This window comes from Symphalangus syndactylus, chromosome 8, assembly GCF_028878055.3.
Source record: "Symphalangus syndactylus isolate Jambi chromosome 8, NHGRI_mSymSyn1-v2.1_pri, whole genome shotgun sequence".
NCBI classification, from domain to species: domain Eukaryota; kingdom Metazoa; phylum Chordata; class Mammalia; order Primates; family Hylobatidae; genus Symphalangus; species Symphalangus syndactylus.
The window spans coordinates 21,514,772-21,534,496 of record NC_072430.2 but is presented as its reverse complement, the minus strand read 5'-3'; the positions used below and the strand labels follow the sequence as shown (position 1 = coordinate 21,534,496).

Below are 19,725 nucleotides of genomic sequence, written 5' to 3'. Positions count from 1 at the left end.
CATCCCTACCTTCAAAGAACTCAGCTTGCCGCAGTGCCCTTCCCCCATGCCCCCACCCCAACACCTGCAAAGGTTAAATCTGATGACCCTCTCCTAAGTGGCCCCGTTAGCTCGGCCACCTCCAATCCATCAACACTCCCGCAAGGGTGATCTCTCAAGCACTCAGCAGCTTACACTCCTCCTGGGACTTTCCCTCATCCAGAGGAGGAGAGCTCAAGCCCTTACCATCTGTCCTCCCGTCAGCTACGTCCAGTCCTGCATTTCTCAAGAAACGGCCTGGCATTCCCCCAGCGGGCCCAGGGGCCACTGTGCATTTGCCCTGGTTGCTCCCTCTTCCTGGAATGTCCCTCCTTTTTATATAGAAGCACTTTACCCTTCTCTCAAAACTCAGCTCAACTGTCACTCCCCTACTAAGCTTTTCCCATCCCTTAGGCACTGACTGAGCTTTTCCCCAGAGCCCCATTCCCCTCTCCAGTTCTCAGGGGCATTCTTGCATCTGTCCCCATCACAGGACTGCGAGGTCCTTGGGATTCGGCAGCGTCTTACTCCACTCTGTATCCTGCTTAGCACAGAGCTTGTGGGTGCATCACTGAATGTTTCTCCACCTCCTATGGCACCTGTGGTCGATGAGTTTCACACAATTTGGGATTTGCTGAGATCCTGCTCTGTATTGTTTACCATGTTATGTATTCTTTATTCAAGAATTATGTATTGAACATATAGTAAGTGCCAGGGATGGCACTAGGGCACCAGGTTACAAAAATGAATCCTACCCAACTAGAAGTTGATGGCCTAAGTGTGTGTGCAGTGGGGGGTGGGGGGAGGAATAAATAGATACAATTACAATGCATACACTCCCTGAAGGGGTTCTGGTCCCCACCCACTGTGAAACAGGGCTGGGCAGTAGGACACGTGAGGTGGTTATATTCTTTGAGGCCTCTAATTGTGTGTCCTGGGTTGACATCAGCATTTGTGGAACCACTTTATGGACGGCCCTTTCTGACCTAATGTCAGCTGAGCTCTCTCATCAAGCCCATTTAGTTTACACAGTTAAAAAAATTCACCTTTACACCAGTATTATTCAGTCCCTCAACACCTGATGAAATGTAGTAGGTATTTCCAAGGTGTCTTCCATGAACTAACATGAAGTACATAACAGAGTTAGAATAACTGTTTATCTGGCACAATGGAGTAAAGTATTCCTTTTATTTTTTAACATAACCTTAAGCTGTGTGTGTGTGTGTGTGTGTGCGTGTGTGCGTAGTTTTGTTGGCAAGCTAAGATAAACTGCATGTTTCCTTGACTTCCTATTCAGAGCATATGGAAAAGAATTTCTTTTTCTTGCTCAGAAGCATCATACAAGGCACTAGTGCACAAGGAACAGTCACGGGTGAAGGCTGTTTGCCCCTCCTTACGTCAAATGCCCCAGAATGCTGCTTTTTAAGAAGAATCCCGGAATGTCTGCCTTAGTGCTTCACCTTTCACTCACTGTTCAGTCATCGTTTCTGCTTTTAGTGTTAGCCTTTTAAAATTTACTGCTTCTGATCTGTTGTGGCGTTATTAGAAAACTAAGTAAGTTAGCTATTCCCTAAAATAAGAATAGCACTTGGGTAAGAACTGAGAGGCTTTTCCTAGAATTGGGCAAAATGATTAATTCCCAGAGAATGTATAATTACAGGGGCAGCCCTTACTGGCTCTTGCCCCAGCTTCCTCAGTAAAATAGACTAGTGCCCCCTACCTGCCTTGCCAGGAAAGACAGAGACTCATTCTACTATAAAATGTGTTTCTCAAAACCAGAATGACTTTGAAAGATGTGTAATTTTTCTGAACACAAGCAAAAATTCCTTCAAGTAAGAGGATATTATTTGCTCTGTAATTAGACAGCCAATAGTATGTGTGGATTATCACGGATCTGTGGCTGCATGGTATAAAGAGATGAACCAACGGGAATATCACATTGATTTCACATCGACTAGACTGATATGTCCCCTCAGGGCTGCACTCATACAGCTACGATATGAAAATGCCAGATCACTGTCTATCTGGAGAGGGAAGAAGGTTTGCCAATATAACAGCTTCTACTCAAGTCACCCAATTTTGCTATGTAATAAAGCTTATGCAAAAAAGCGCTTTTTTTTTTTTTTTAACAGAATGTAATTGTTTTATGATACAGTCTTTTTTTTTAAGATGAACTTTTGCTCGTTGCCCAGGCTGGAGTGCAATGGCGTGATCTTGGCCACTGCAATCTCTGCCTCCTGGGTTCAAGTGATTCTCCTGCCTCAGCCTCCTCAGTAGCTTGGATTGCAGGCACCCGCCACCGCACCTCGCTAATTTTTTGTTATTTTTAGTAGAGATGGGGTTTCACCATGTTGGCCAGGCTGGTCTCAAATTCCTGATCTCAGGTGATCCATCTGCCTTGGCATCCCAAAGTGCTGGGATTATAGGCATGAGCCATCACACCCAGTCTTTTGATAGTCTTTTACTAAAACTCTATGAAACTGTGGCTCACTAAAATTTGATATCAATTAACAATATCTCACTAGGATACACTTTCAAAAAATATTAAGTTTAGAATTAGCAAATATGATTTTTCTGGCTGTAAAAGGAGAAAAAAATATTTAAAATCCTCCATTTTTTTTCCAGCAAAGGAAAATGATTAATGCCTCATCCCATTTCTAACTTGAATCATCCCTCCCTTCCCTGCAATTAAACTGGGGTGAATTTCTTTTTTGCTAGATGAACTGTTTTCTATTTATTTGTTTATTTCTGAGACAGAGTCTTGCTCTGTCGCCCAGGCTGGAGTGCAGTGGTGCGATCTTGACTCATTGCAACCTCCACCTCCTGGGCTCAAGCAATTCTCCTGCCTCAGCCTCCCAAGTAGCTAGGACTACAGGCACCCACCACCATGCTCAGCTAATTTTGTATTTTTAGTAGAGCCGGGGTTTCACCATGTTGGCCAGGCTGGTCTCGAACTCCTGACCTCAAGTGATCCACCCGCCTCAGTCTCCCAAAGTGCTGGGATTATAGGCATAAGCCACTGCACCAGGCCTAGACGAACGATTGAAGAAGGCTGGAGCAATGGGTTCCCACAATAGCAAGACTGCATTTTGAAGGCATGAAATTATTAAAGCTCAAAGACTGAAGTACAAAGTGAAATTCTGACTCATGATAAAGTGTATTTACGGCCTTGGCAATATATCTTAGCAATTATTCATAAGAAAACAATTAAACTTCCTAAATGTTCTTCTGGCTCCAAACTCAGTGACTATCAGAGGGAGACATAAACTTCTGCTAACAGATAAATCTTCCTAACAGGTTTGATACACAACAGCACTGGCTCTTTACTCTTTCTATTCTGCGATCTAGGGACCTTTTCAGGTCTCTGGAATGTAATAATTTGAGTTATAGAAACTATCTGCTGGTTAAAAAAAAAAAGAAACACACAGTACTACAAAACACTGCCATTAAACAGGCTGCTGGGGAAAATAAACAATTCTTTCATCACCTTTAACCAAAAGGCTTAACAAGTTTTATGATTACCACTTAATTCTCAACACCACTTTCCAGGAGATGTGATTCAGGCCCATGTCCTTGTTATTAAATAAGGCTTGCAACAGAATGAAGTCCAACTGGTGTATGACTTTCAAGGCATGCAGCCGAGGAGCTTGGCCCTCAATGCGAGAAAGCAGCGTGGGGATAAGAGGAACACAGCTTTCAGAAACAGCAGGCTATGAGCTTAGATTTTTTTTTTATTAGATTTTTGGCTTTCTGTGTGTTTGTTTTTTTTGAGATGGAGTCTCGCTCTGTTGCCCAGGCTGGAGTGTGCAGTGAAGTGGCAAGATCTCAGCTCACTGCAACCTCCACTTCCTGGGTTACAGCAATTCTCCTGCCTCAGTCTCCCAAGCAGCTGGAATTATAGGCACCTGCTACCACATCTGGCAAATTTTTTGTATTTTTAGTAGAGATGGGGTTTCACACGTTGGCCATGCTGGTCTTGAGCTCCTGACCTTAGGTGATCTGCCCGCCTTGGCCTTCCAAAGTGCTGGGATTACAGGTGTGAGCCACCACGTCCAGCTATTAGATCTCTGGATTGAACTTTTGTCATTTTAATTTACAAAGCACAAAAATCATCTGTGTATCTACTATATATGCAGAGCCAGCAAAGATAACTAGGATAGTTGATTTTCTACAGGACTTGTTGGTGATGCCATGAATCAGCAGGAAAATAGAAATTGCATGTGAAGGCAACAAAACTTAAGAGACACAAGTGCTAATGTCTATCAACATACTATATTAGAAAAAAACATAATTTGGAGACCAAAATGTCTGAGAACTGTTATCCTAGGGTTATTGTATGGTTCGAATGAATTCATGTATATACACAAAAATTTAACAAAAAAGTACAATCTATGCAAGATGATAACATTTGGGGGTAAATATTTAGGAGCAGAGAAAGTACACACAGATTCCTTACAACCCTGCAGCCTTTATATGAAGAAATTCTTGAATTATATACAACCTTTAGCAGGCATCAATTTGAATTTTTCCAAAATCCAGAAGAGGGAAAATAGATGTGGAAAAATCTGAGGAAAATCAAAAAGAACTCAAGTACTCAGCGACGTTTAGGACCAGAACCCAGGACTACACCTCTACCCAAATTCCAGGACAAAACTGGGTTGTCATGGCATCTGGGCTTTTCATAAATGCTCACCTATCTCCCACGGTCTATTCTAGACTGAACTAACCAGATCTACAGCATGCCCTTTCTCTTCAGTGACCCAGTGACTCAGGGCAGGCGAAGGGTGCAGGACTTGTGTGACACAGTGGAGGCTGGCGTGCCTTCCTGTCTCCAAGATGTGGGCGGCAGTGATGAGCAAAGCCTCGGTCAAATAAGTATTAATAAACCAGCTGCCTTGTCAGATAGAGGTAGTCGAAATCCAACAAGCATTTCTATCTCCACATCAGGGACTAGAAAAATTCTGAGGGCTGCATTTTGCTTACACATTACATTATTTTTGGTGTTGTTAGGGAATCCAGTTAGTTCCAGGGTTGCAGTGATGCTCTAAAACTACTAGATGATAGCTCAGTGAATCACAGAGAAAGCTTTCAGGTTCCAGCTCAGGTCAATATAATCTGGGTCCCAAATGCTATTTTAGCTTAGGAATGTGTGGTGGTTCGGCCCCTTGTACAGTCCAAGCAGCCACTTTGCCCTTAATATGACATTTGCAGAATGTTCTGGCCAGCTCAGATAGACACTTCTGTACTATACGTTCTCATGCAAACATACCATCTCATTTTCTAAGAACAAACAAGAATGGAGCACTGAGTATAAAAGGAAAAGGGCCAGTGCGGCGGCCCACACCTGTAACCCTAGCACTTTGGGAGGGCAAGGCGGGAGGACTATTCGAGACCAGGTGTTGGAGACCGGTCTGGGCAACCTACTGAGACCTCATCGTTTTAAAAAATAATTTTTTAAAAAAGTAAAGGTACAGAAACAGTGACACGTGGAGTGCTCAGATAAAGCATCACCTTCAGTTCAATAATCTGAACTCTAGTTCTTCATTTGGGGCTGATAAACGGAAGAAGCCATCTCAGATATGTGGAGGTTTACACTATGAATTCAATGGTGAATTTGTTTTTGGCGAAGTGGATAGAAAACAGGAGTTCTACCAAATATAGTAAAGCCTTATCTATAAAAAAACACAAGGAAGAAAAACATTTTTAGGATGCCTCAGTCAGCATATTTACACGGCATGATTATTTAGTTTGGAGTTTAACCAATCCTGTGACTCAAATCCCAGGATCCTCACAAGTTTCTGAGTACTTCCCACCCTCACCTCTTCACTAATGTCCACGGGGCAGGAAGCGATCACATACTAAGGCAAGCCATTTACTCAAAACATCCAAAACATCTGGTCATAGATGCAAACTGATGACAACTGTTTATTTAAGATGTATATTTTGTCATGTTTTCATCATAGGACTAAAGAGGAATCTCAAAACCAAAATGCCAAACTATATGCAAAAGTCTGATACTTTGGACGAAATATTTTGAATACTGTTTTCTTTGCTTCTTAAGATCACTGATGTTCGGTGCTAAGTATTTCACTATATTTTGGGTTGTTTTATTAAAAATTTAAATTTAGATGTATTGTTTCAATTTCTTTGGTTCAGATACATGATTTCCTGCCCTTGGTCATGCTATCAAAATAGCTCCTTGAAAGAACACCAACATGCTTTTCCATATCCTTAGCATTTCACACACTGTATGTTCTTATATTCTACAAAAACACGGCAACTTCACTATGATTTAGCCAAACACAGGCTTTGTACTCTTCCTTCTCAGGGATTACTCTTAATCTTTAATGGCAGCTGCATTCTCAACTTAATATAACGTTCAACAAACAAAGACAACTGCTTCTGAGCCCAATATTATACATTAGGTAAGGAACACAATACTACTCATTACTGCTCTGTCTCAGGATATAAGTTTGCAAATTCTTCTCCCAATCTCAGTCAACACAAAAGCAGAATTAGACAGTTTAGAGTGGGCAATGAGAAAGATGGAATCAAAATAGACACAGGGAAGGCCATAAAGAGTTCACAAGCATAAATGCCTGATAGCAAGAATGATCACAAAAGATTGCAAAACCACAATCCTGCACAAAGGCCATCTCAATCTTACACAAAAAATACTTGTGCAATGCCTGCCAAGCACCTGCCTGTCCAACCTGGGACTGGTGTCACCTTTGTTACTGATCCTTGTAGTCAAAAATAATTATCTCAAAACAATTATGTAACCCTCCTCATTTTTCCTTTAGAGACCTTTGTCTTCCTCTATCTCCCAGGATACACATGGTTAACTATCGCATGCATTTTCTCATTGCAATGCTCTATTCCTGAATAAATGCCATTTTCTTTTAGGGAGCCTCTCTCTGTTCGTTATTTAAGTTGACAGCAATAAACAGTTTAGGTTTTTGGCAACAAATCACCAATATTTACTTAAAAGCAAACAAAACACTTACAACACAGGCATGAACAACAGGTTATTTTGGAAAGAGTTTAATATATTCTCTATTAAGTGCACCAGATGCTGGACTTCTGAAACAACAATTATGCTTCTGCATAATAGCATTTTCTACATATTTCTGTTCATGTTGCTTGTTCCTCTGATTTACCTGGAATCAATGAATCTGAAAAACAAAAAGACTCTTTAAGCACCTGGTAAATTTCAGGTCCCACATTAGAAAATGAGCAAGCACCAATAATACTGATGGGGGGTGAAAATATGACACTGAGACTTCGGGTAATGTCCCGAGTTTACTTTCATAGTTTACTAGGCTCAGGTTTCATGCCGAAGGATTATCTGAAAGACTCACTCACTGACATGATTTTCTGATTTTAAATTTGAACACTCTCAAAGCATAAACAGATCACCTCCAGCAACATTGTAATAAAATACTCAAAGTTTAAAAAAAAAAAAAAGTAACTTGTAGCAGTACTTAGTGTCCAACAGAAAACACTCCATCTGCTAAACAATATCTCGACTGCAAAGCTTCTCTTACTGTTGGCGGATAGATAATGACATAGCCCAGTCATTATCACCGTGGCAACAGTGACCAGAAACTATCAGAGGAAAATTGCACATGGAACAGCTGGCTCTCGAGCAGGCATGCCTCAGCTTCCTCTGGAGTATGCTTTTTCTGCAAGTCTGGTGTGCTCGAGGGTACCACCAACCCTGTGCGGCTCCAAGACTACAGATTATGTAGCAAGTCCACTGGTCCTGCTCTTCCGGATTTATTCTTCCCGCCAATAGGAGCACTTACCACGTTCCAAGCACCGTCCTAGGCACTGAGGATACAGCAGTGAATAAAGTTGAATGCCGGGTAGGGAAGTCAATAACCAAGCCAGTAAATACCGTATATTGTCAAGCACTGGTAAGTACAAGTGAGAACAGAGCAAGCAATGGGCCCAAGGAGGCTTGCTTTCTCTCCACTGCACTCCCACACTGCTTTGTATCTGCTTCTCATTTCTCACGCTGGCTCCAAGCTTTGGGTACCAGGTCTCCCTGGACATTGCGCGCTGGCACCGCGCCTAGCACCCAGCGGCTGCTCAGGAAACGTTTGTCGAATGAACGAATTCACTTCTTAGTTCCCCATTCAACAAACCTTTCCTGATCCTAGACCCAACAGCTTAAAAGGCTGGAGGGCCAACGAGGCTGGAAACTCAGAGGCGGCCGGGCGCGGCGGCTCACACCTGTAATCCCAGCACTTTAAGAGGCCGAGGCAGGAGGATCCCTTGAAGCCAGGAGCTCGAGACCAGCCTGGGCAACAAAGTGAGACCCCACCCCCCGCCGCCCCGTCCCCCGCCGCCAATTCCGTCTCTACAAAAAGGAAGAAAAAAGAAACCCAGAGGAAGTCACGCAGGCAAAAGCGCTTTACAAATTTTAAAAATGAAAACTGTTCTAGAGAAATAATCGCGCGCCGGAGGCGGAAGCCCCAGAGCCTCAGCTCCCACGTGGCGGCAGAGCCGAGGGAGAGTCCAGGAGCCAAGGCTATGGCCCGAGTGCTGGAACCCGGATCAGGCTCCAGCTCCCCGCCACGACGAACCGCATTAGGCCGCGGCGCTCCGGAGGCGCCCGGGGACGCTCACCTAAGCTGGGAGAGGCGGATACCGGCCCGGCCTAGCCCCGCTACCTCCCAAGAGACCCACACCACACACGCGCGCGCTAACCGCGTTGCCATGGCAATTCAACCGCCGGTGACACCGGAACCGGAAACTTCATCAGGAGGTGACCCCTTCCCGGCGTTCTGCGGAACGGGCGAGTCCCGCGCCTCTCCCAGTTGTCTCGGGGTAGCCAAGCTGGCCTCATTGGCTCACGGGAGGAAAGTCGTCTTCCCTCATGTTTTGCCTCTCGTTGCCCTGCAAGCGTGACCCTGATGGACATCCATTCTCTCCAATTAACTAACAAAGCGGTTGCCGACGGCCAATAGTAAGGCAGTAGGATGCGGCTCCGGCGTAAGGCCCACCTCCTACGTGCCGGACGGGACGAGCAACATGATTGGTAGAATCGAGTAATTACCGATCAGTATTGTCCAATCACGGAGGGCAGTTTAGAGCCGGCCCAATGAGGGCCTCCAGGGGGCGGGTCGGACTGCCGCGGGCCGGGGAGGGCTCCGGGTGGCCAGCTGTGGGCCCGGGCCGTCGTGGGCTCGGGCTTGCGTGCGGAGATGAGCGGGTCCCTCGGCCGAGCGGCGGCGGCTCTGCTCCGCTGGGGGCGCGGCGCGGGCGGCAGTGGCCTTTGGGGTCCGGGCGTGCGGGCGGCGGGCTCGGGCGCGGGCGGCGGCGGCTGGGCGGAGCAGTTGGACGCGCTGGTGAAGAAGGACAAGGTGGTGGTCTTCCTCAAGGGGACGCCGGAGCAGCCCCAGTGTGGCTTCAGCAACGCCGTGGTGCAGATCCTGCGGCTGCACGGCGTCCGCGACTACGCGGCCTACAACGTGCTGGACGACCCCGACCTCCGACAAGGTCAGGCCAGTGTGCAGGGCAGGCGCCCTCCGCCCCGGGCCCAGGAGCATGGCCGCACTAGGCCGAGGGCTTCCGCCGCGCCGGGCTGGGGAGCGGGGCTTCATCCGCCGGGGTCTGTCTGGAGGTTCGAGCCGGGTTAGGGCGAGGAGTACAGCCCTGGAGTAGAGTCTGGGCTGAGGGTGTGGTTGATTTGATTGGGTCTTGAGGATCTGGGGCTCCGTACTGTTGCCAACTTGAGCAGTAGGTAAAGTCCTAAGGGTTCAGTTATCCTCACTTCGAGGTAATATAGGCGTTTCGGGGCGACTTGTCAATGACTGACTCGGAGGAGGGTGGCCCGCAGCCTGACTGCTCTGCACGGTTAGTAAATTCGTAGTAAGGACCCATTGTGAGATAGGTACTTTCACGGACACTTTGGGGAGGTTGGAAGCCATTGGCTTGCTCGTGGGTAAGGTCTGGGGCTGTTGATGGTGGGAGAGGGCTGAGGTTGCTTTTGAGGCTAGTGAGATCGGAGGCTGATCTCTCTTGGCTCACGGCTCAGGGTGTCCAGCACCATCCTCTGTGGTTGCTACAAGCAAAGGGTTGGGACTGCTGTCGGCTGGCCTTAGTCGGGATCTATGTTGTCGGGGAAGAGTCATGACATTTGGCTTTAGATACTCAAGCACATGGCTGAATGTATGTGGGCCAGGGCTTGGAGAGGTTTGTGGGGTGAAGAAGCAGCCCTGGCTCCTGGGCCCCGGGCTAACTCACTGGCTCAGCCTTGGAGCCCAGGGGGCCAGGGGACCAGGGGCCAGATGGATCAGGCTGGGAGAGGGAAGGTTGCAGCTAATTAGCATCTTTTCCAAGTCCCCCACCTGCATTCGCCAGTCTTACCTGAGTAGGGGAGGAGGAAGAGGCCAGGCACAAGGGCCTGCTCCTTGGTCCGGATGGTCAGGGTTGGTGGAGAACTGGGAAGGCTCTACCTGTTCCTTCTAGAGAGTGGCTTAGGGTACCTGCATCCCAGTTAGAGATTTTCAGTGACTGAGTCCCTGCATGTCCCTAGCTAAAAAGAGGTGCCAGGTGTGTGCTAAAAATAGGTGCCAGGTTCTCTGTTATTCTAAATTTGAAATTACTAATCATAGTCATTGCTTACAATGATGAGACAGGCTGGTGTTTGGAAAAGCTTTGGGTTGAAATCCTCTTCTGTGGCTAATCAGGTGTAAAACTTAAGTCACTCAACTGCATTTGAGGATAATGAGACAATTTGGCAAAGTTTTTGTTAGGAAGACAAAGTAAAAATTACAGAAAGTGTGTGTTATCTTACCTGGCACAGAAAGTATCTGGTAAATGGTAGCTGGTTTCATATTAGCACTTTATGGTTTTCAAATGTATTTTTTCCCAGATTATCTAGTCCTTAAAGACTCTTGGTGGTAACTGATCCTCCATTTGCTGTAGGTGATAGTGGTGGTGGGTGGGACCTAGAAAGCATGTTAAGTTGAGGAGTTGAGAGGGCAGGTTCAAATTATCACGTATATGTAATATTACCATGTGTTATTCTCATGACCCTTTGTCTTCCTGGTCAACTAGAATGCCACCAGTTACTGGGCTCAGTTTTATCATGTACAAGGCAAGGGACCTGCAGTCTTCCTTCAAAGACAGCTTCTCTGCTTAAAAGAGGAGTAACTATTTTGCAGCCTTTTGACAGAGACCTTGCAGGGGGTCCCCTGCAAATGGCCAGTATGGCACTAGTAAAAAAGTTGTGTTGTTACCTCGCTTAGTATAATGTTTTGAGGGTCTTTGGTTTGTGAATTTATTTTCTCTTGTTTAATATAACTGGAAATGAGATAATGCTGGAATATAGCTAGTAAACTGAAAGTAGGAGCAAAAATAAGAATAGGTACTGATAACATTTTATTTTTCTGTCTTTTATCCACGTCTGGTGTCTGGTTTCTGAGCTTACTTTCTTAAGTTTTCAAACAGCAGCAACAGGAATTTAACCCTTACATTCCTTGACCACTGAGTTTCATCAGATTGCTATTTTGGTTAATAAACGCATTGCATATATATTGAATATAACATACCTCTTTTATTGATTAGAAAAGTAAAGATTAGTAAGTATTAACATTTGGACTGGGTAGGGTGGTAAAAGTACGTTCCCAAAATGGGGATTAGTTCAGCCAGGGTATTAAGACTCTTCCCCTCTTCCCTATACAGCTTTATTTACCAAGAGCAACTAATGGGCTGTCTGACGCTTGCTTTTGCCAGCCGAAACTATGTTTGTACACCAGATCCAAGGTCATTTCTAGTAATAGGAATGGAGCTCTTGCAAAACTGGCCTTTTGTTGGTTCTTATGCCAAGGAGACCTGAACTTTACAAAGTGCCTAAACCGGAGGAAAACATTCTTTCCTAGTTTTGAGTACTGGGTTCCCAGGAGTGTGATGCAGACACATCTTGAGACTGTGACCCAAGGAACAAAGGTGACTATGAGGCAGCATTGTGTTCTGGCCTTCCCAAGAGCTTCTTGTCCTTCTCTTTTTATCTGGAGTGCACACAGCAGACAGTCACAAAGGGATTAGGTCCCAGTAGACTGACAGCATCGTTTCCTAATCCTGGTCTTAATAAAGGAACTTATGCTCATGGAAGCAGCTTAGAAAAACACTGAAAAGTTTAAAGAAGGAAAATCACCTGTAATTTCATGGAAACTATTATATTAACATTTAGATCTGGTTCCTAACAGGTTTTTTGTTTTTTTTTAACACATCGAGACCATGCTTGTCTATACATAGTATTTTGCCCTCCAGAGAGGAGGGAACATGTCTTATGCCACTGCCTGTGGCGCTGTGTGTACCGCTTATGCAAAGCAAGCTTTCAGTGAGCATTTTAATAAATAAATACTGCTTTTATTTATCATTATATTGCAAACTCTGTGGCCTTAAAGGCATTATAAACATTTGCTGCTGCTTTAGATCATCATTGTAGTCCTTGCATCTGGAACAGTGACAGAATAGGGACTCAAATAATTTGTTTAATAAATAACCATATCCTATTGTTGAGTGTTTATTAAGCATTTGAAAATACGCTCCACCTTTTCAGTATCAGGGAATTGAAGACAGTAGTGAAACACATGTCATGCTGGTGAACCTTAAAAGTTGGATAACAAGTTGTGTGTATGTGCTTGTGTGGTGCACATGTATGCTGCAGATGGGAGTATAAAATGGTACCAACACTTTGGAGGAGTAACTATCAGTACCCAGTCAAGCTACGGGTGAACAGAGCCTAAGACCCAGCTGCGTGACTCCTAGGTATATATTCTAGAGAGGGGGATCTGCAAACTTACCCTAGTAAAGGGCCAGAGAGTAAGTATGTCAGGCTTTGTGGGCTGTGTGGTTTTTGTTGCATCTATTCAACTCTGCTGTTATATAGCCTGAAGTCAGTCATGGGCAATATGTAGATGAATGAGCAGGCTGAGTTTCAATAAAACTTTATTTATGAAAATAGGAAGTAGACTGGATTTGGCCTGAAGACCATAGTATATCTGCCCCTGGCCTAGAGACTGACTTCTGTATGTGTGTGTTAGGACATGGGTCCCCAACCCCCAGGCCAGGGATCCAGGCCTTACAGCAGGAGGTAAGCGGTGGGCAAGCGAGCTTTACCGCCTGAGCTCCGCCTCCTGTCACATCAGTGATGGCATTAGGTTCTCATAGGAGCACAAACTCTATTGTGAACTGCACATGTGAGGAATCTAGGTTGTGCATTCCTTACGAGAATGTAACTAATGCCTGATGATGTGAGGTGGAACAGTTTCATCCTGAAGCCATCCCCACCCTTCCCTGGTCCATGGAAAAATTGTCTTCCACAAAACCAGTCCCTGGTGCCAAAAAGGTTGGGGACCTCTGTGTTAGGATACCTGTGCGGGACGTTCATTGCAGCGTGGCTTGCAATAATGAAAAACTGACAGGAAGGGATCTTGGTCTATTAGCAGCAGACCAGATAAATAAACTTTAGTCATATGATGGAAAGCTAAACTGTAGTTAAAATAAACTAGATCTAGATGTATTTAACATGGCTGAATCTCAAAAATACAATATTTAGTCAAAAAGCAAGTTGCAAACATGTAATTATGGCATAATACCATTTGTATATGTAAATGTTAAAGGTATAAAACAGTCCCATGTATTGCAGGTATGTGTGCAGTGCACTTGTAGCTCACGGGCAGGAGTGACAGATGGCAGCTAGAGGGTAGAGGCCACCTCGTGAGGGACTCAGGTAGCATGTGGTTAAGAGTCAGGGCTTTTGTACTCCTGGAAGCCTGGATATAAATCCTGGTTTCACTGCACGCTGTCACTGTGAGTTTCAGTAAGTTACTTAACCCTTCTGAGCCTTAGTTTCTTCATCTTATGTAAAGTAGGGATAATTGTACCTGCCTTGTCAGATTTTTGTAAAGATTAAATAAGATTATTTTTGTAAAACGCTTAAAGAGTGTGAAACTCAGTAATCCTTAACTCAATAAATGGTTTTTTTTTTTTTTTTTTTTTGAGACAGTGTCACTCTGCTGCCCAGGCTGAAGTGCAGTGGGCAATCTCAGCTCACTGCAACCCCTGCCTCCCGGGTTCAAGTGATTCTTCTGCCTCAGCCTCCCAAGGAGCTGGGATTACAGGCACCTGGCACCATGCCCGGCTGATTTTTTTATTTTTAGTAGGGACAGGGTTTCACCATGTTATCCAGGCTGGTCTTGAACTCCTGACCTCAGGTGATGCACCATCCTTGGCCTCCCAAAGTGCTGGGATTACAGATGTGAGCCACCGCACCTGGCCTGAATGGTGTTTTTATTACTTTATGGTATACTTAATCACTTTTTCCTGCATTATTTTCCTATGCTTTTTCTGTTGCCTGTTTTTCTCAGAAAAGCATTACTGTGAAGGGTGGGTGGTGGAGGATGTTGGTATGGAGAGAATGTACACACTGTACCTGGTACTATGCTAGGAGCTCAATTCATTTCATTCATTAGATATAATGGAATCTTCATAATAAATCTGAGGCATACAGTATATTCCCATTTTACAGATGAGGAAACTGAGGCTAAGAGATTAACAGATTTGTCTGAGGCTAGCAAACCAGATCTACTGACCCTTAAGCCTGTGCCTTGCCCACTCTGCCCCGTGCTTTGCTGTTCCTCTAGTGAGGGTCTACTGATTTCCATGCTTTCAGCTCAGATCGTCTTATCTCAACTTAACACCATTCTCTAAATTAGAGAATACGAAGAAATTGTGACTCTCAGAGGTGGTGTAACTTGCCCAAGATCACAGAGTCTCGTAGGTAAGAGACGGAATTGGAACTCACATCAGATTCTGAAGCTACTGTAGTGAAGTTCTACCAGGAAAAATAAAAAGAAAGAAAACTATGATTATGCTGCTCTTATAATTTAGTGTCCAAACCAGGAGTAATGTCCAGTGTTCTGAATGTGATGAATTTTGAAAAATACCTTTTGAAAGTTCTGGAAGGGAATTTTAAAGTACATTTCTATACTCTTTCTGGGTTGATACTTTGGAATACAAATTTGTTTGTATGGGTTTTTTTGGTGAAGCATTAGATGCGTGTAAACTGACTTTGTAAGATAGCCTCCTACCTCCCAGTTCCTAGTGTTACTCTGCCATATAACTTTGCAGTCAGCATTTTCTGCCCCAGATGGAATCACCACTGTCTATCACATATGAAATAATGATTATCATTAAAATTCATTCTTGGATATGATTTTCTAATTTTCAAGAGTAGCTCTCTGATTCTGAGTTATTTCAAGTGATATTTGTAAGAACTACCACTGCATATTGCAGTTTTTGAAAACTAAAGTGTGAGAGAGGTTAACCATGTTTAAACAGTTACTTGTGGGTCCGCAGGATTCATTTTAATATTCAACTTATGAAGAGTAGTCTTTTATTCTTAGGCGTTTCTCACTTCACTCTGTAGGAAGCAATTGGGTGTTTCCTTAAATTTTTAAACTGGTAATCAGCTTTCTTAAAAATGGAAAAAAGCGGCCGGGCGCGGTGGCTCACGCTTGTAATCCCAGCACTTTGGGAGGCCGAGGCGGGTGGATCACAAGGTCAGGAGATCGAGACCACGGTGAAACCCCGTCTCTACTAAAAAATACAAAAAATTAGCCGGGCGTGGTGGCGGGCGCCTGTAGTCCCAGCTACTCGGAGAGGCTGAGGCAGGAGAATGGCGTGAACCCGGCAGGCGGAGCTTGCAGTGAGCCGAGATTGCGCCACTGCACTCCACCCCGGGCGACAGAGCGAGACTCCGTCTCAAAAAAAAAAAAAAAAAGGAAAAAAGCATAGTCATTAAGAAGGATGCCAACGTTTGGCCTTGACGCCAGCTGCCTATTACACCTATTCATCTAAAAATTAAAGCAGCAGCTAAGTTTAATTTTGATAAACTGTCAGCTGCTGTCAAGAACAGGCAGGTGGCTCATGAGAAGTTAGTATCACTTGCAGGTGGCTGTGTGTGTGTTGGGTGTTGAGAATGTCTGAAAGCCTGCTTGTTTTGGTAGTTTTGGTGGTAAGGATTCTGGGGGTCTCCCCTTCTCTTGTAGTCAGGACATATGATTGACAGCAACAGAAAGTTTAATGAATGAGGCAAGCCCAATGCTTCGATTGAGTGTGATACTATAAAAGTGATTGATGAAAAGCAATTTTACTTTAAAAACGTGTGTTTTTTGGTTAAAACATGTAGTTTTGGGTAGTTCTCGGGCAGCAAACTTATTTCCATTTTTGGTGTGTTTCAGAAATTATCGACACCCACCAAAATCAGTAAAAACTGATTACCATGGAAAGCTCCACACAATATATTATTCATTGAAACAAAACAGGTCGTTCATGCACATAAGTGATTCATTTGTATAAAAGGTATTTAAGAAAGTTGAAGAGAATGAAAAGAAGCTCATGTTTACTTTAAACATTTCTTAATTCTCACACCCAGCTCTCAATCATCATAAAGGTAAAGTTTTGTAATTGGCATCATTGTAAAAAGTGAGTTTTGATAGACTTTGTATTTGAGGACAGAGTTTGAAGAAAGTAAAAAACACACAAATTATGCTAGTTGTTTTTGTTGATGTAGCATCAAACATCACCATGATGAACAACTTGAATTAATCAGAGTATTCTAGTATGTCTAGATATTTGGCATTATAAAGACATTTTGATGATTAATGGAATTTACCCTTTATTGGCAACTGCCAAAGAGCTAGCTGATGTTTCTTTACCAGCACCCAGAGTGGCTGAGAGGTGTCCTTTTGGAGGCCTAGAGCAATGTAACCCTTTCTTAATATGTGAAGTCTGGAGAAGGAAGATAAAGCCCTTGGTTCAGGGGCTTTCTCTAGGGCTGTCGTTTAGAGCAAAGTCAGTTTTTTTACAAGGCAATAACTTTTAAGAAAAAAATAAATTATATATTGGGACTTGTGATATAACTGAAATCAGTAATTTTATTTGGAAAATGTTTGATAATAAATTATAGGGTATCAAGAGCAAGTTTTTGTATTTTTAGTTTGTTTACATAAAAATTGATTTGTGTAAACTGTACTGTACTTGAACAATCTGTTGACTTTTCTGTTTCATTTATCCATGTGCTCATTTTGGCCATTAAAAAATATCTATGTAAATATAAAGGTGTCACATAAGCGTTAGTTATTATATGCCATGCTTTGACCATTTTCATTTTTAACATGACCAATACAGGCTTTTTAGTGGCCAACTATGTTTTTGAAAGCACAGTCATCTCAACATACAAGTAGAAAAGGAAGTAGACTGATGAAGAGGAATGTTGAGTAATCTTTTATGTCTTAAGATTGAAGCCCCATTTCTTTCTTACCATTTTGTTATAGTCGTCATCCTCGTGGCTCAGAATTGAACAGAGAAGTCACACAGCTGCACTGTCACAGAGCGTCCCTCATCTCCTCTGTGTCCTCAGAGCCATTTGCACGCAGGTCTGATCACATGCGTGCTGGTTGATTTCTTGGCTGCTTGAGCTCTTAAGAGCAGAGTGGGTCTCACTCCCCCACCCCCTAGCCCTGTTCAGGGACCTTGCTGAGCTCTGGGCCTTCATTAGACTTACCAGTCACTTCAGGTTCTGCACAGAGCCTCATCATCCACTCCACAGAGAGCCCATCACAGTGGCTGGATAGATGGGAACTGACAACCCATAGCCGTGGGACAGGGATTTTTCCCTGGGTAAAAGTAATTGTTGAAAATTAAAAAAAACAAAACAAAACAAAAAAAAACAAACAACTCATCATCTCCAGGAGAAGTAACTGACGGCCTGCAGCTACCTAGACAGTCACAGTCATGAAAAACGCACAGGTGGGATTGCCCGACTTGGCCATGAATTACCGTGATGGATCCATTTGGAAATAAAGTTGGTTGTGACATTTCTTCAAGTTTTGCTTCGCTTGAAGCTTGACTGGTAGACGGAGAATTATGGCCTTATGTGTCTTACGTGACTCTCATTACCCAGTCCAGTCCTCTGCCATTAATCTGGGGTCTGCAGTGTGTCAGGTATTTTACTGATAATCTTACTTACCTAATTCTCACAAAAAAAAAAAAAAAAAAAAAAAAAAAAAAAAAAAAAAAAAAAAAAAACCTTGTGAGATGAGGGTGGAAACAGGATGAGAGGTCAGGTGACTTGTCTGAGGGCTGACTGTTTGTAACTGGAAGAGTTAGGGCGTAACCACTGGTCTCTTTGACACAAAAACTTATGCTCTTAGTAGCAAGCACAGTGTTCTCAAGATTGGGGGAAGCCAGGGAGGGACAGTGGGTTGTCTGCTACTAGTGGGTCAAAATTACATATTTAGCCATGAAAGGTTCAGCTTTTACCATTTAAATAACAAATAAATGTTCTTTCTCCATAGGCATTAAAGACTATTCCAACTGGCCCACCATCCCGCAAGTGTACCTCAATGGCGAGTTTGTAGGGGGCTGTGACATTCTTCTGCAGATGCACCAGAATGGGGACCTGGTGGAAGAACTGAAAAAGCTGGGGATCCACTCTGCCCTTTTAGATGAAAAGAAAGACCAAGACTCCAAGTGAGGGCGGCCACGTCCTCACTGAGCAGAGAGGGAGCTGTTCATGTCGGAGATTCACTGCCAGAAAAGCCTCACCCATTTTGGCTTTCACTGTTGAGACTGCAGCTGCTTGCACTGATCATTTTGGTTCGTGAGCAGTTGGTGATTTTAGTTGGTCTGGTGTTTGGGCTAAGAGTATTTTATTGTGGACTTAATTACAACCACTGCACTGTAATGATTCAATGCTGTATTATGATATTGCTGTAAACAAAATTCATTCTTATATTGTCACTTATTCATTGCCTGATTCAGGAGTTAAATAGGAGCTTTTTAATCGTTATTCATGACCCCTCTGCAAATGTGTCAGTCTCCAAAGACAGTATCTCCCCCCAAATTTTGTGTAGCTTCTTTTGTTATGGAAAATGATGGACAAAAAAAGAAACTGTGATAACTGGGGCGTTGTTTTTTAAAATAAACTCCAGCACAGGGATGCGGTGCATGCCTGAGTTGATTCTGAAGTGCATATGTCTGTAAGGATTTGGAGTGCCTGCGATGTTTTATGTGTGGGAAGTAAGAGTGATTCTCATATTCTTCTATTAAATTTGCCACAAGAATTGCCATCGAGCCCTGGTCTACTTTCTGGGGGAAGCAGCTGTTTGGATGGTGATTCAACTGTGCAGCTGGAGGCCTGGGTGGGCTGAAGGGAGCAGAGGTGGGTGAGGCCGGACGAGGCGGCCACACCTGCCTATCTCTGGAGCCCTGTGCTTGGCACACTGCTACAGTTAGATAGGGAGATAGTGTCAACAGTCCACCGAGCTAGGGGATTTAATGAGTATTTTACTTCTTAAAAAGTGGGGCCTTTCTAAAAGAGGACGTAATTGGAATTGTGGCAGAGATTCTCCCAGTGTCTGGTGTTTTTTTTTTTTTTTTTTTTTTTTATTATTATACTTCAGGTTTTAGGGTACATGTGCACAATGTGCAGGTTTGTTACGTATGTATGCATGTGCCATGTTGATTTCCTGCACCCATTAACTCGTCATTTAGCATTAGGTATATCTCCTAATGCTGTCCCTCCCCCCTCCCCCAACCCCACAACAGTCCCCAGAGTGTGATGTTCCCCTTCCTGTGTCCATGAGTTCTCATTGTTCAATTCCCACCTATGAGTAAGAACAT

At 43.9% G+C, this 19,725-nt stretch overlaps 1 protein-coding gene and 1 non-coding gene across 2 annotated transcripts; one reads left to right on the top strand and one right to left on the bottom strand.

Annotated features, from left to right (window-relative positions):
- Positions 1–7,488: 7,488 nt before the first annotated feature.
- Positions 7,489–7,763, bottom strand: LOC129489023 (small Cajal body-specific RNA 13). The gene has a single exon (XR_008659847.1). It is a non-coding gene; the product is annotated as a small Cajal body-specific RNA 13 (non-coding RNA).
- Positions 7,764–9,150: 1,387 nt separating this feature from the next.
- Positions 9,151–19,170, top strand: GLRX5 (glutaredoxin 5). The gene is made up of 2 exons (XM_055288273.2): positions 9,151–9,525; positions 18,399–19,170. The coding sequence occupies exons 1-2, from the start codon at positions 9,231–9,233 to the stop codon at positions 18,575–18,577; spliced, it is 474 nt and encodes a 157-aa protein (XP_055144248.1). The 5' UTR covers positions 9,151–9,230; the 3' UTR covers positions 18,578–19,170.
- The last annotated feature ends 555 nt before the right edge of the window (positions 19,171–19,725 follow it).

Excerpts from the sequence above, each read along its gene's own strand:
- GLRX5 (XM_055288273.2), top strand. The coding sequence starts at position 9,231 with ATGAGCGGGTCCCTCGGCCGAGCGGCGGCGGCTCTGCTCCGCTGGGGG. Across the intron at positions 9,526-18,398 it reads CGACCCCGACCTCCGACAAG|GCATTAAAGACTATTCCAAC; the intron begins GTCAGGCCAGTG and ends CTTTCTCCATAG.